This window comes from Lonchura striata, chromosome 1 (genome assembly GCF_050655825.1).
Source record: "Lonchura striata isolate lonStrDom1 chromosome 1, ASM5065582v1, whole genome shotgun sequence".
Lineage (NCBI taxonomy): Eukaryota > Metazoa > Chordata > Aves > Passeriformes > Estrildidae > Lonchura > Lonchura striata.
Window position 1 is genome coordinate 87,601,390 of NC_140703.1, and position 14,247 is coordinate 87,615,636.

General features: G+C 40.7%; 1 protein-coding gene across 3 annotated transcripts in view; it reads right to left on the reverse strand.

Annotated features, from left to right (window-relative positions):
- Nucleotides 1-212: 212 nt before the first annotated feature.
- Nucleotides 213-14,247, reverse strand: part of CNGA3 (cyclic nucleotide gated channel subunit alpha 3) — a 29,343-nt gene continuing 15,308 nt past the window's right edge. For 2 of the 3 annotated variants that reach the window (XM_021546676.4, XM_085582678.1), the window contains 4 exons: nucleotides 10,484-10,615; nucleotides 8,336-8,443; nucleotides 7,339-7,445; nucleotides 213-4,143 (listed from right to left, as the gene is read on the reverse strand). In XM_021546676.4, coding sequence (XP_021402351.1) covers nucleotides 2,738-4,143; nucleotides 7,339-7,445; nucleotides 8,336-8,443; nucleotides 10,484-10,615 — 1,753 coding nt within the window. In that variant the 3' untranslated portion in view covers nucleotides 213-2,737. The remainder of the gene's footprint in view (nucleotides 4,144-7,338; nucleotides 7,446-8,335; nucleotides 8,444-10,483; nucleotides 10,616-14,247) is intronic. The other variant, XM_085582686.1, reaches the window with a different exon arrangement.

A 14,247-nucleotide genomic window follows, 5' to 3' on the forward strand; every position in this document is an offset into this window, starting at 1 on the left:
TGTGGTATCTGCAAACACAAGGATGATGTCAAAACTGGGCCCAGGACCAAAGCTGTGTGCCAGCTGCCCTGCTGTGAGGGGAGACCACCATTCCCACTTAGTCAGATCTCTGCTCCAGTTAACAATTTTCCAGGCCTTGTAATGGTGACATGATCAAAGTCTGTCATGAAACACTAAAATCTAGAACGATATGGGTAAGAGAAAACACAGAGTTGCTTGAACATTACTCAAAATATTTTAATGTACATCCTGTAGCCACATTAAAGAAGAAGAAAAAAATCTTACAGAGATCAAAGACACCAAAGGATGTGATTTCATCATGCCAGAAGCCATATGTTTCAAAGTGACTGAAGCCAATAGCATCAAAATACTCTTTTCTGGTGTATGAAAACCAATTCAAGAGGCATGGAAAGGGAAGAGCAAACATGTATTTAACTGATAGATTAGGCTGTTCTGATCCATCAGGTAAAGATGCAGTCCTGTGTTTTTTAGGGTTTTTAAACAGGTATAAATTTGGTATAAAGAGTACTTTAAACAGTTTTACTCACATATACCTAGTGGGCTGGAACAACTGTGCTATTTAGGTAGACAGTTAGGTATTTACAGAGAATGATGATTGATGGAGAACATGTCAATATGCATGAAACCCCTACCAGATACAGTGGGTTTGAGTCACATAGCAGTGAATGTCAGCCAAGGTGAGTGTGGTACCCGGCTCTGTCACAAGGTGGAAGTTGCAAGTTGAGCAGCCTGTGATGGTACAGTCTGTGCTCACAGGGGTACCCTGCAGTGAGCCCAGCTGCACCTCAGCCGTGCCTGCCTCTGGGTGGGACCAAGGGCACTACACCCCTGCCAAAACCAGCCTCTCGGAGCTCCCCCATTTCTCTCAAGCCCTTAAAGAAAATAAGGACAAGATTCAGCTGATGGAGCAACTCCTGAGTGCCACTGGCCACAAACAGATCTTGACTACTTTCCAAACCACTTATTACAATCAGTGGATACTTTGATAATAGAGGTTAAGCCCAATCTAGGGAAGATCCGTAAGGACAGTTGGCTTTTATACTAACCATAACAGGAGTTTAGACAAGGGCCAAGTGTGGCCATTACTACCCAGTTGTCCCTTTGCCAGTATTGCTGGCAAAGCTTCATTCCTTCATCATTGACAGATTTGTCTCCCTCACCAGGCTCAGAAGTGTCAATAGAAGGGAACAGCTGCTTGCCTGGAGACAAGGACTTACTCTTAGCAGTTGTACTCATTTAGCAAAACTGTCTCTTTTCAATCCACTGTCACCCAGTCAAACCACCATCTTCTCAGTGGGTTTCTCACCAATTTTCCAACAAGACATCAGTCACAGATGCTATCATAAGTCAGGCCTGAAAACAACTAAAGTCAGAACACTGCCCATAGTAATGCCTAATGCCACTGGAGGATCCCATGCCATACATGCTGAACAGCCTCTGCTACTCCATACCTTTCAAAAGCCAGTGAGATACAGGAGGATGAAAGTAACATAGGGAAAATTTCATGACAGCAAAATACTGTATGGTAAAAAATGAAAGCTAACATCTTCTGCATTGTCCCTAATAGAAACATGGTAGTGTGACAACTACTTTGGAGAAAAGATGGCTGTAAACAGCAAAGGGGACGGAGTAGACATCCTCAGAAGAAATAAAAAGGAAGAAAACATAGGCGTAAGTGACCAGAATGGCTTTGGAACACAGGGCTTGTTATCCCCGCCTTGCAGAAAACCTGTTGTGGGAGCAAGCTGCCTGGCAGGCAGTGCCAGCCTGCCCTGCCAGCCCATGGGATTTCTCAGTAGCCTCCCTCAGGACTGCCCACTTGCCAGGGAGTTCACTCAGCACACTACATAGGGGAGCTGCACACACTAAGACCCACTTTTCGCCTCCCAGGTTCAGTGAAACCTTATTACCCTTCCACCAGTGAGCTTCAGGGGGACTCCCTTCCAAGTGAGGGTTTTACCAGTGCAGCTGAAACTGGGCCAAAAAAACAAGAAAGGAGGATACCACACTCTCTGCCTTGGTGAAGCAGTTGCAGAGCACCAAAGGCTGTCACAGAGCCTGCCAGAAGGGACGTGAATGAGCACTGCTACTCTGTCAGCACGGTCCTTTGTGCAGAGCCCAGCTCATTAGAGAGAATCAGACTAAAGGATCCAAACACACAGCTATTTCAGACACATGCAGGGTGCACTGCAATGGCCAGGTGCCTGACACTGCTTAGCTGTCGTCCAGCTGTTTGCACAGACTGTGAAAGAACAAGAATTTTGAGAAACCCAGACATCCATCCAAGCATTTAATCAGCTACTAAAGTAGCAAGTTAGAGCAGGGTACCCTATAAACATTTTTTAAGCTCTTAAAAAGGAGAAAAATTAATATATTCTACTTCAAGTACAATGCCTTCTTAACGCACAATGGGCAGGAAGAGACAATGTGTCAAGACCTACAGGTACCAAACACAACAGACATTCTGAGCATGACTTGTAAGAAACCCACTCTCAGTACAAAAAAATACCAAGTTCTGGACCAAATCTCCCCCCAAGAAAAAGGTGACAGTGTTCTATTTACAAGAAAATACTGCTTCAGTTAAAAATGCTAAAAACCATTCTCTTGAGTTCATATAAAAATAATTATGTCTATGTATGCACACACATATTTACATACATTTATGGCTTTCAGTGCTTCAACTTTCTCCAATAAATGAGGAAATATAAGTACTCCATTACTGCTTTTTCTCCTCAGGTTTTTCAGCCTCTGCTTCTGCAACTGATAAGCTGCCACTACCATATTTTTTCACTCGGGTTTCTACTCTGGCAAGTCTCTGTTTCACCTTTTGTTGAGATGCAGTGTATTCTGCCATGAGCCTCGCAAACCTAGTCTGCAGCGTATCCAGAGCTACTTCAAGTCGTCCTATTTTTTCTTCCAAGTCTTTTGGGTCAGCTCCCGCTTTTGCTGCCTCCTCGTCTATTAAATTGTCTTTCATCAGAATTTGACGTCCTTTCTCTTCCAGAGCCTTTTTGGCTTCTGGATATTCTGTGAGGGCTTCCATTAAATCATCCTTAGACAAGCAGAACAAATCAGAATAACCAATACTCCTAATGTTGGCTGTCCTCCTGTTGCCAGATTTGCTACCTTTGATGTTTAGGATGCTGATTTCACCAAAGTAGCTGCCATCGCTTAGGACTACAAATTGGGTTATGCCATCATCTGCCACCACAGCCAATTTTCCCTCTTTAATAATGTACATTTCTCTTCCAATATCTCCTTTTTTGCAAATGTAGTCACCAGGACTGAAGACCGTAGGTTTCAGTTTCAGCACCAGCTCAATGAGAAGTCCAGCTTCACAATCCTGGAATATACGCACTTTCCTCAGCGTGTCCAAATGGACATTGATGGCAATTTCAGCCTTCAACTTGTCAGGCAGATTTTTGAGAACTTCCTTCTCATCTACTGTTTTCTTGTTGGTCCAGAGGTAATCAAACCACTTAATAACCCTGGCTTCCAAATCCTTAGTCACTTTTCGAAATTGCATGTACTGTTTAATGGAATCCACTTTGGCCTGGAACTCTGCCCTGGAAGCATTCATGTTGGAAATCATGGAGCCGACGTTACCAACAATGGTGGCAAAGATGAGCACGCCCACCAGGAAGTCGATGACGACGAAGAGATACTCCTCGTCCTTCACCGGGGGCGGCGTTTCTCCAATGGTCGTCAGCGTGAGCGTCGACCAGTACAGACTGTAAATGTACTTCCTGGACAGGCGCGCGTACTCCGGAACAGACACGTTGGGATACACCCAGGTGTCGGTCCCAAACCCGATCACCTTCGATATCGCGAAGTATATGCACGCGTTCCAGTGGATGATGATAAGGATGTATAACACCAGATTGCCAATACGGAACATGTTTGGATAATTTGTCCTGGTCTCGGTACGGTCAAAAAACTCAAAGAGCCGAGCGATCCTCAGCAAGCGGTTAAATCGGAGCTCAGGGTAGTTCAAACCAAGCTTGAAATATGCCAGGTCTGTTGGCACAAGAGACAGCACGTCTAGTTTGAACTGCACAGTTTTGGTGTAATGTTCTCGTAATTTCTTCTCATCCTGAACTAGCAAGCCTTGTTCAAGGAAGCCTTCAGAGAATAAAAAGATTTTACTTGTTAGAATAAAAATACCATCAACAGTAGTGAGTAACTTACATTTCAGGCCTAAGAATGTTAAAATTGTACTGTTATGCTTACAGATATTGAGGTCATTTAATGGCATATTTAAATATTTCAATCAAGTTTCAAAGCTGATGTATAATGACTAAGAACAATGACTCTATTATCACCACAGTGCTACCTGAGGCTTTCCACTCTTTTCTGCGACAGCTGTATCTTTTTTAAGTATCTTCGGGAAAAAAAGAGGGATATTCAAGTGTCTAATTTTTCATGAATCACTGGCATGAGTCATAACTAAAGTTAAGCAAGTGTGTATAAAATAGGAGTGGAATATTTTAAAATAAATACTAAGAATAAGTAGGTATAATAGATTGTTGGAAGCTTTTCCCAGACAATATAGATATCCTTAAGATAAAGAAATGCAGTTACCCCCACCCCATTTTTCCTCTTGTGTCCAATGTTAAAAATGACATGATTTTCCTTGGTTTGCACTTTGTGTTTCCAGTGAGAGAGCTGCTAAGCAGCCTTTCACACATCAATAGTTCTTCATTCCAAAGACTTTGAAAAGTATTAGATTTTAAAAATTTACAAATAGCTATAAACTGCCATGAGAGTTTTGCTGCAGAGTACAGCCACAGTACTCTTTTGTGCCTCTGAGGGCATAAAAAATGTTCCACAAGGAACAACTTATGCACTGCAAAATATTTGCTGCAATTGCAATGGAAATATCCAACTGTCAGCCCATTGGGCCACTCAGGAGAAAATGTCCCCTGAGAAAAAACCAAAACATTCCCAGTGAATCATGGATTATCACATTTTAGTAACCCCTTAGCAACCTACAAAGCCCCTTAGCTTTCTCAGGGAAGCCTCTGCTGAGGAACACCAAGCTGCATTTCTTTGTGCCCTACAAAGCATGGTATTTCTGAACGTGTGGTTCATCTGTAAATGCCATATCTATTTGTGTGTATCTGGCTTTGGATCTGCAAACTGACGTGACTACAAATGGAAGTAGTTCCTCTGCCACACAAGTGTTGCCTCCCAGAACACTGCTGATAAAGCTGGTCACATATGCCCTCTAGTTTTACAACTAAACAGAAAAGCTGGCCAGACTGATCAATTTCTGATATACAGTTATGAAAAACAACTTTGAAAACACCTTCCCCCTGAAAGGAGATAAAATCTCTTGGCTTTTTGTTCCCTTATGGAACTAAAGTCTTAGAGTAAAATCTTTTGAAAGCATTAGAACACAGGGTATGCTAAACAAGAATATTTTCTGTTTCACAGTGCACAGTCATCAAATAGGTGAAGTGCAGTCCAACTGGCCCTGCAGCTAGACAGAAATGCACCATGGAGAAGCTGCTGATCAGAGTAGTCGTGGGACTACTTAGATCTCAGTTCAAAGGCAGACCCTGCCCTCAGACAGCAGAAAGTCTCACTCTTCCCCACAGGCTTCCAGGACCTCTGTCCCCAGGACAGATGGGCCTTGCAGACTCACATGAGAAGGCAGCAGGCAAAGGCAGTGCCAGGAGGAACTGTTAAGAGAGTTGACAAAGATTTTGCCACCTAAAAGAAGCAACTTCTTTCTTAGAGTGCCTGGAACTACAGCAGACACCTTACTGAAGCATTTGGGAGACAGCTCCAGCAATTCTGCAGCTGCAAGCCAGGCCTGAAAATTCAAATTCCAGTCAGGCTTTAACAGCCATATAATCATTATCAGGACAGCCCATGGAAATTTATAATTTGCTTTGCCTAGACATGCCTAATTTCTGCTCTGTTCTTTCCCATTACATTAACAGATGTAACTGCAGGAGGTAAATTTAGCTGGCACAATTGACATTTTAACTACACAAAGAGGATGAACACCTCTCCCCATCTTGCCCCAAACACAGCACTCTTGTAATTTCGGCTGGTACCTGAAACTGACTTTCCTGTTGAACAAGGTACTTGCTAAGTTTAAGAACTTGGCTTGCCATGGGTTGTGTGCTTCCCACATGACAGCATTTTTAGCCCATCTTGTAATTATGTTTACAACTTGTCATAGGTCATAATTAACATCAAGCTGTCAACACAACTTTAAATAAATAAATAGGTAAAAATGGATAAGATGTTAAAATGAAAGATCTAAAATTACTCTCATTTTTAAAATCAATGTTGTTTTGGACCCTTTCAAGGGACATATTGAAGCTGTGTCTATACCAGTGAAGAGAATGAGACAGAAGATGTTTTGTGGCCTAAGACCAGCTACCGTGACAGCTTCTATTCACATATAAGCTCTTCCAGTCCCCCCCAAAAACACCACCATGAACAACACCCAACCTCTGCTGTCCTCCTAGCTGTCCCCAGACACTGGGGGCTCTCTGGCATGGACCAAAGTGCAAGCACCAAAGTGCATCGAGGACTATTCAGTAACTTGGTGACACAGATCACTGTATGTCATTGCTTAGGCCTATATTATGACCTTGCTCAGTTTAAAATAGATACCACTTTTAAGGCTGGAATCTCAGCCTGCCTGGATTACAGAAACAGGGACAAGAAGCTGAAGAGAACCACTTCATACATAGCATGGCACAGCCCTCACAGATCCTCTGGGCTCACATTTCTGTCTAGGAAAGCAGGAGCTAAGCAGAGGTTCCTGGGTTAACCCTATCCCACCACCAGGCAGTGGGAAACCCTGCCAGGACCTCGTAGAGGCTGCAGGAAATACAGATGGTGGCAGAGGGGCCACACTGCCGTTCCAGGCACAGGACCACAGACTGAAGGCTGAGACAGGTGCCAGGTCTAGCACTTGACCAACTCAATAACCACTTCTGACCAGGATGCTGAACAGCTTGGTTACAAAAGCAGCACTTGTGGGGTGCATCTGGTTTCCTGCCCCAAGTGCCCTATTGTCCTTCCCCACACAGTCTGTTACAGTGGCTTGGCTGTGCACTCAGCATCTGGCACACCTATTACTGACAGAACTGAATTTAGAGACAAGTGAAGAGCAAGTGTTGGAATGTATGGTCTTAAAAAATCCAAGCTGATCAGACACTTCATCTTCCGAAAGCCCCCACTGTTGCAGTCTCACAGGATATTACAGTGGTCATACCCCACAGAGGAATTTTTGTTTCCATCCTTTATATACATGCAGTATTTGAAAGACTGTAAAATCCCAGAAAGACTCACCTGTTCTGAACCTGACAAACATATCAATAACATAGATAACATCAGAGAGATAATCCAAGAACAGCCACATTTTAATGTGGTCCATTTGTAGCTCATCAAAGCAGGCTCTAAAGAAAGAAAGTTTTAAAAAAAAATAAATTAGGCCAACTGCATAAGCAGAGTACTTGCATTACATGCCCTAGCAGCATGTTAGTGCACATTTCTGTAACAGAAATATTACAACATATCTCCATGTCCAGACATCTGCACACTAGAGTTATGTCCAAACAGACTCCAGGATCTTTCAGAATTCAAAAGTGTTCTAGACAGGAATAAAACTCAAACAAATAAATGCCGCACAAGTGCACTTGTGGAGGATTACACATATCCCTACAATTGAAAGTGCATCAGATTTCATAGGATACACATCCCCATGTAGATAATTCCCAAATAAAAGATGTGTTTCTCAGTGGCAAGCCAACCTCATCTCTCCCTACCATCTTACACAGTGTAAGGAAACCATTTCTACAGCTCTCCATCACTTTCACTGAAACTGATTTCTATATTCTGCCGTGGAAAATAAAAACTTGGGTTATATCTTTCTGTCCTTCGAGCATCCGAAAGCATTACATGAATTTAAGAGGCCCCACCACTGCCCACAACCTTCCTTCCTGTTCTCCCTTGGGTGCTGAGAAGCCCTCATCCCTGACAGTGCTTAGAGATGCAGTGGCCAGGACACAGCTCAGCTGCCAGCCGGCAGGTGGCACACAAAGGCCACACCAGTGCTCATGAGGACACTTACTGCAAGTTACATCCACCTGCTTTTAGACAAAAAGAGAAAAAAAGAAACACCGGCAATCTATTCCTAGTGGTACACATATCATACACCCCTAAGGGCCTATGAACTGTAAACCTCCTAGGTAAGTCACTCAAAAGATACTGCATGGAGATAAGAGGGTGATTTACATAGGAAACATAATGATTGAAATGTGAAAGTGTTATTAACTTAAATCCATACCTGCACACTAGCATACACCAGTTATAGAACACGGGTGCTGCAATTACAGTCAGCCAGTTGTAGTACAGATTGCTTGAAGGATCTATCACAAAGACCTCCTTTTTCTGCCTGGAAAGTAAAACATGCAGATTTACATTGGAAATGTAAGCAAGCAACCTGCTGGATTTCCCTCTTCTTGAGACTGCTCACTTCACCATGAACTTGCAGCTGCCTGAGAAGGGAAAGTATCCACACAGACAGTGCAGATGAGATACCAGGCATCCCATCTGACAAGCTCTATTTCTTTGTTCACCCAACTTTGCAAAAAGTAAGTAAACATGGAAAGAAAAACACAGACATTCATATCTCCCAGACTGAAACCCACAGCCTTCTGTATTAAGCCCCACACTGAAAAAAATTTACTTGTTAAATGTTTCTCATTATTGCTCCAATTAGAAGGTTACATTTCATTGCTAGAGAAAGAGCCTTCTTTTGCAGGCTACTTATTGATTTTTAGAAAAGTCTATTATGAAAATGACTGTATAAGCATGCATTTGAACAAGTAAAGCATGTCTGTACAAGTAAGAAACTCTGTGTGCATATGCACATACTGTGTGTGTGACTAGAGCTGAAACATGTCTTTGTCAAAGGCAAATTTCACACATCCACAGCCCTGGCTCCTTAGGCCTCACAACAAGGAAGTGATGTTAAAGGAAGCATACAGGCCTGAAATGTAAAGATTTGAACAACAGTACGGCTAATGGCACAGGGTATGCTCAGAAATGCCCACCTCCAGCATAAGAAAGGTTGATATGGAATAGAGAGCAATTAGGTTTGTAATCAGAGGAAATATACACCAATGGATTTGAGGTCCACAGCTGCAAAATTATTTCAACAGTAAAACTGTGATCTGTGGACTGTATAATAGTGTGCAGAATATGTGACCAGGCAATTCCTGAATATGTATTTGTGGGGCTTTTCCTAATCTCCAAGAAAGCAAATATATTAAAATGTAATAATAATTTATTTCAAATCTGTGTGTATTTCTGGCATTGCCATTGCTGTCAGCTGAACATCCAGGCAATGTGAGTAAAGGAAGCAGCTTTAATCTAAAAAGTATTTACTTTTCCATGTTCACTACTGGTTTTAAACTATTTCTTCTAGAAAACTGGTCACCACCTCAAAACTGGTGACCATGAAATATGGTCATTATATGTCAGACTATACTACCTTGTAGACATTAAAACAGTAATTTTCTTTGACAAGATGTTTTAAAACACTCTAGGCTACTCCAAAGCTCACGCTTTTACTACCTAGTAATTAAAGCCAAGACAGTGTTTAGAACAAAGGCTTTGTTAATTGGAAAAAAAAATTAAAAGCATTAATAAAGATCTTGAGATCAATCAGATTCCATTTGGAATGCCCTCATGTCTATATAGCAGGTGCCATCATATACATATATATAACCTACAGTATTTACTGTAACATATTCTTTAACTGTGAAATGCATTCTCTTTTTGTCTACCATCATTGTTACTTTGAATCACTGGTAATAGTAAATTATGCTATATTTGGGTCAGCTTTAGGGGAACGAAGCAAGAATGGGACCCATTTCTGTCAAAAGCATTCAAATTACCTCATTTTGATGGAGAAATACACCATCCCCTAACCAACAGAAGCAAATTTTAGTGATCACTAGCAATGAACTGCACCATATTAAGTAATTAAATAACTAGTCAGTGAAATAAGTAAGCTTATTAGCAAACTTAATTTTCTTCATGCAAGACATTTCTACGTGGTAAGATGAACCAAACTTTTGGTTCATCTGCTCTGAATTGTTATGGAAATTCTGAAACAATGAAGTCTGTGCAGCTCTGCAAAGAAGGCTGCTGTCCTAAAGTGTTGTCATAATTGAAAAGTGATCTTCAACTCAAAGTGACCAGAGGTAACTCAATTTCCTTTTACTGACATAGGAAGCTTTTTCTGAAAGATCTACACAAAGGTCTTCAAGAAACAAGAACTTTGCTGAGCAGGTGAAAACTTCTCAAAGATTTGACAGGCTAAGAATATGCAGTCTACAGAACAACTGTAAAATGTTACAATGAAATGTTATACCATGTTTTGTAGTGTAGGAGACGTTACAATCACACATTCATTCTTTATACTTACTCTTCCTTTTTTTTATCATCTTTTTTGTCATCTTTTTTGTCATCTTTCTTTTCCTCTTTCTTTTCCTCTTTCTTTTCCTCTTTCTTTTCCTCTTTTTTCTCCTCTTTAACCTCTTTCTTTTCTTCCTTTTTGCTGTACAACATAATACAAGGCTTAGCAGTATTACCAATACTGAGCAGTTAAGGGAGAGGGTGGAGGTTTGGGAAACTATTCTGAACTCCGGACAGAGTAGGACAGGGATCCAACTGGAAAAAAGGATTCTCAGGCTGAGACCTCTCACCCTGACACCACCACACTATCACATCAGGTAACCAGCTGGCTGATTCTCTGCATTAGTCACCCATACCTTCTTGACCATTTTTCAGACATCAGCGTACCAGGCTGATTTTAAGTAAATGCTTTCAGTTTGATTGACTCTTAAGAACCAGTCACTTAAAAAGAAACCTATCAAATGATTACAGAATATGAAATGGCTTAACAAACTGTCAACATTCTTTGCACAGCCAAAACCTCAACATGACTGTCTGAAGCTTTCATAGTAATTATAAAAATAAGGATGAATCTCCACTCATGGTTCTTTAAAACTAGCAAAATTTTAATTAATTAATCACCTCTGGATCTGAATTGCCCCATTGTTCAGTTTGTCTGAAAAGAGGAGTCTTGAAATACATTCACTTAGGCAGACAGGCCCACAAATACTTTTCAAACCTATAGGAAGTTAACAGCTTTCTTGAAATTCTGACAATAATTAATCTTAAAGCTAGATTTTCTACATGCTTGGTCAAGAATAATATAATGTGTTGTGAAGAATGGTGCTCACTTGCACAAGGAGAAAATCCATCATCTGAGATCTCCTTCTTTTTTATTTGAACATTTCTAATCCCTGAAGCAGAAAATGTCCCCCTCGGACAGAAAAGCCTAAGTGCTCCTTACACTACAGCATGTGGATAAAAACACACCCCACACATAACGTCTGGTTTGAATGAAATCCATGGATTCCTGCTCCCATGGGAGCTCTGTTTTCGCCTCTGAACTGCTGAGACTGGGTCTGAGTCTTCCTTTGCACTGGTGTCAGGAAAGGACAAATGAGTTTAATGACAGCAACATCCCACAGCAAGGACAGAGTATGTAATAGTGCTGCTTACAGGACTTGTGCTTCCCATGCACGCCTGCTCATATTGCTCAGGCCAGAAAGGGCTGTGCTGTGAATGGCAGTCACATCTAGGAAGTGCTTGATACAAGGATAAAGAAGCACTCCAAAGAGATGACAGCCACCAATTTACAATAGTAGCAGCTTTCACCAATCAGCAATGAGCACCTATTCCAGTTCTTACACTTAGACATTTCTACAGTGATGCACCATCACAGTGCACTTTGGAAAAGCCAAGACTCATTTGCTAAAAAATGCTGAGATCCCACACTTTGCCACATCCAAGGAAATATTTACCGAACTGACCAACGCTACTGACACCTTCAAAATTACACAGTACAAGGGAGGAGAACTGGAGGAGAAAAAAAACCTTTGGCTTGACTGATCTTCTATTTTTACCTGCATCTCAAATGCAAGAAACAGATTTTAATTTACCAAGGTTGATTCCTACATAGCAGTGGGAACTGCTTCTCAAGAATTTATTTCTCTGGACTGACTATCCAGAACTTCTGCTTCATTTTCCAATCTGCCCCCAAAAATCCTTCTTGTTTAAAAAACATGTCAAGATTTCATTTCAGATTACAATGCCTGGTGTCTACTCTAAAGGCAAATGCACAGTTGCTGTTGTTAGCATTAATGTAGCTCCTCAATACTTCAAATGCCTGGCATTCTTACCAGAATGGAAGAGCTACCAGTAAGCAGAATTTTCAAAGGGCAGGGCCACATGTACATTTGTGAATCTTATTATGCAGGGAAAAGTAGGCTGAGATCGAAAATCAGTCAAAAGGTCTCAGTGGTGGTGAACTTTGGAGGGAATATTTTGACAATTCCAACTCCCTTCTATGTTTGTGTTTTATTTGTTAAAAAGTGAAAAAATTTTATTTCACAGAGTGTCTAATGCCAGCACTTATTTTTCTCTGACCTGAGATCTCCTACAAACTCATGTGTCAACTACAGGTACCTTTTGTAAATGAGTTTCTTCCATTCATGTTGCCTCTGTTTATTTTTCTGTTGTGGTAACTCCCAATTTATCATACTCACATCTACTTGCAGTCTGATTGGAAGTCGCTCAGAGGAAAAGGTTTGCCATAATCAAAGACTTGAAAGCATCATGTACAGTTCCTCAAGACATGGCACACTTAGGGCTCTAACATAATGAAAAGTCCACATTTCTTTTTCTTTACCAGTAACATTGAGTAAATTGGAATCCAGTAACTAATAAAACAGTTTGTGTCTGTCCTCTTTGACCCCAACGCAGCAGCATCCATGCTGTTTCTAAGCTGTGTGCAGCTGTAGGCTTAGAAATCTACTTCATCAGCCTTTACAAAAACACTGTCATAGTCTTTGAATCAATCTTTGAGTCTTTGACTCAAATATTTGCATTTCTCATCTGTCAAGTACTTTGCAGATCAAGTATGTTTCAGACTGTCGGGCAGGTAGACAGACAGGTCTTGTCTTCATTTAAAAATAATGAAACAGTGAAAGGATGAAAGTTTTGCCCAAGGTACCTGAGTCATTGTCAGAAACACAGTAAGGCAGAAGTATTTCTGTCCTAACCAGTCCTTTGGGCTCCATCTAGCAGGCTTGGCTCCAAGCTTATAGCACTTCTTTTATATCAGTCTAAATAAAAGTCTGCATATTTCTGTCACTGCCCACTGCACACAGATTTTCCTTTTGAATAAAAGTTACACAAACCAAACTGAAAAGTTGCTTTAGGGGCAGGAAGATCTCTTGTTCAGCTATATGCACAAAGGTTTTGCAGCATCATATAATAAAGTACAGTTTAAACTATCCTATGATAGAATTATTTGAAGGGGAAAAAAATCGCCAAGAGTTTTCTAGAAGTATTTCTGATACAATCAGAAGGTGTACTGATTACTTTTATATTTTTTGGTTTCATCTGGAAAGCAATGAAAAGAAACTAACTATTATGCATGAAAACAGATCTGCTGCTAGATACTAAAGAGCAGATATGTCTTCAGATTGCTGTGGTCTAAGACAAGCAACAAACATTGATGTTGGGTGATTTTAAATTAGAGGAGCTCTTCACATTGTTTAATAAATTTCTCTTTGGTGTAACACTGTGAAATAGCTTATCAATTATATAAAATAAATTCAAAAGGACAACTTCTTTCCAACATTCTGTGGCAATACCCGTCTTATTATGGTGCCTGTCACTCTCTCTAAAACAACAGTACCTGCTGAACTGAAACACATTTTTAAAAGGTGGATATATAAATGGATTTTGGTAACCTCTTCTGTATCTACTTTTCATTTGACAACCTAGAATTTTTGGGGCACTTGATTTGCAAAAAGGGACCAGTGTGTTAAAAGAGGAAAACCACTATTAGAAAATTTACACATGAATCTCATTTAAAAACTGAAAAATGAATGCATTAATTGGTAATGCAGTACAATCAGCCAGCTGAACTACAGAAGGTAGGGACTAAATGCTTAGTCAAATTCACTCCTCGAGAGGAAGGGGTAATTTCAGACAAAAAGAAGTTCACAGGGAGCACAAAGGATGCTTTTCATACCAATAAAATGAGACCTTTCTCTATAATAAAACGATACTCTTAGGAAAGGCTTAGCAAGAACTAACAAGTTCATACTA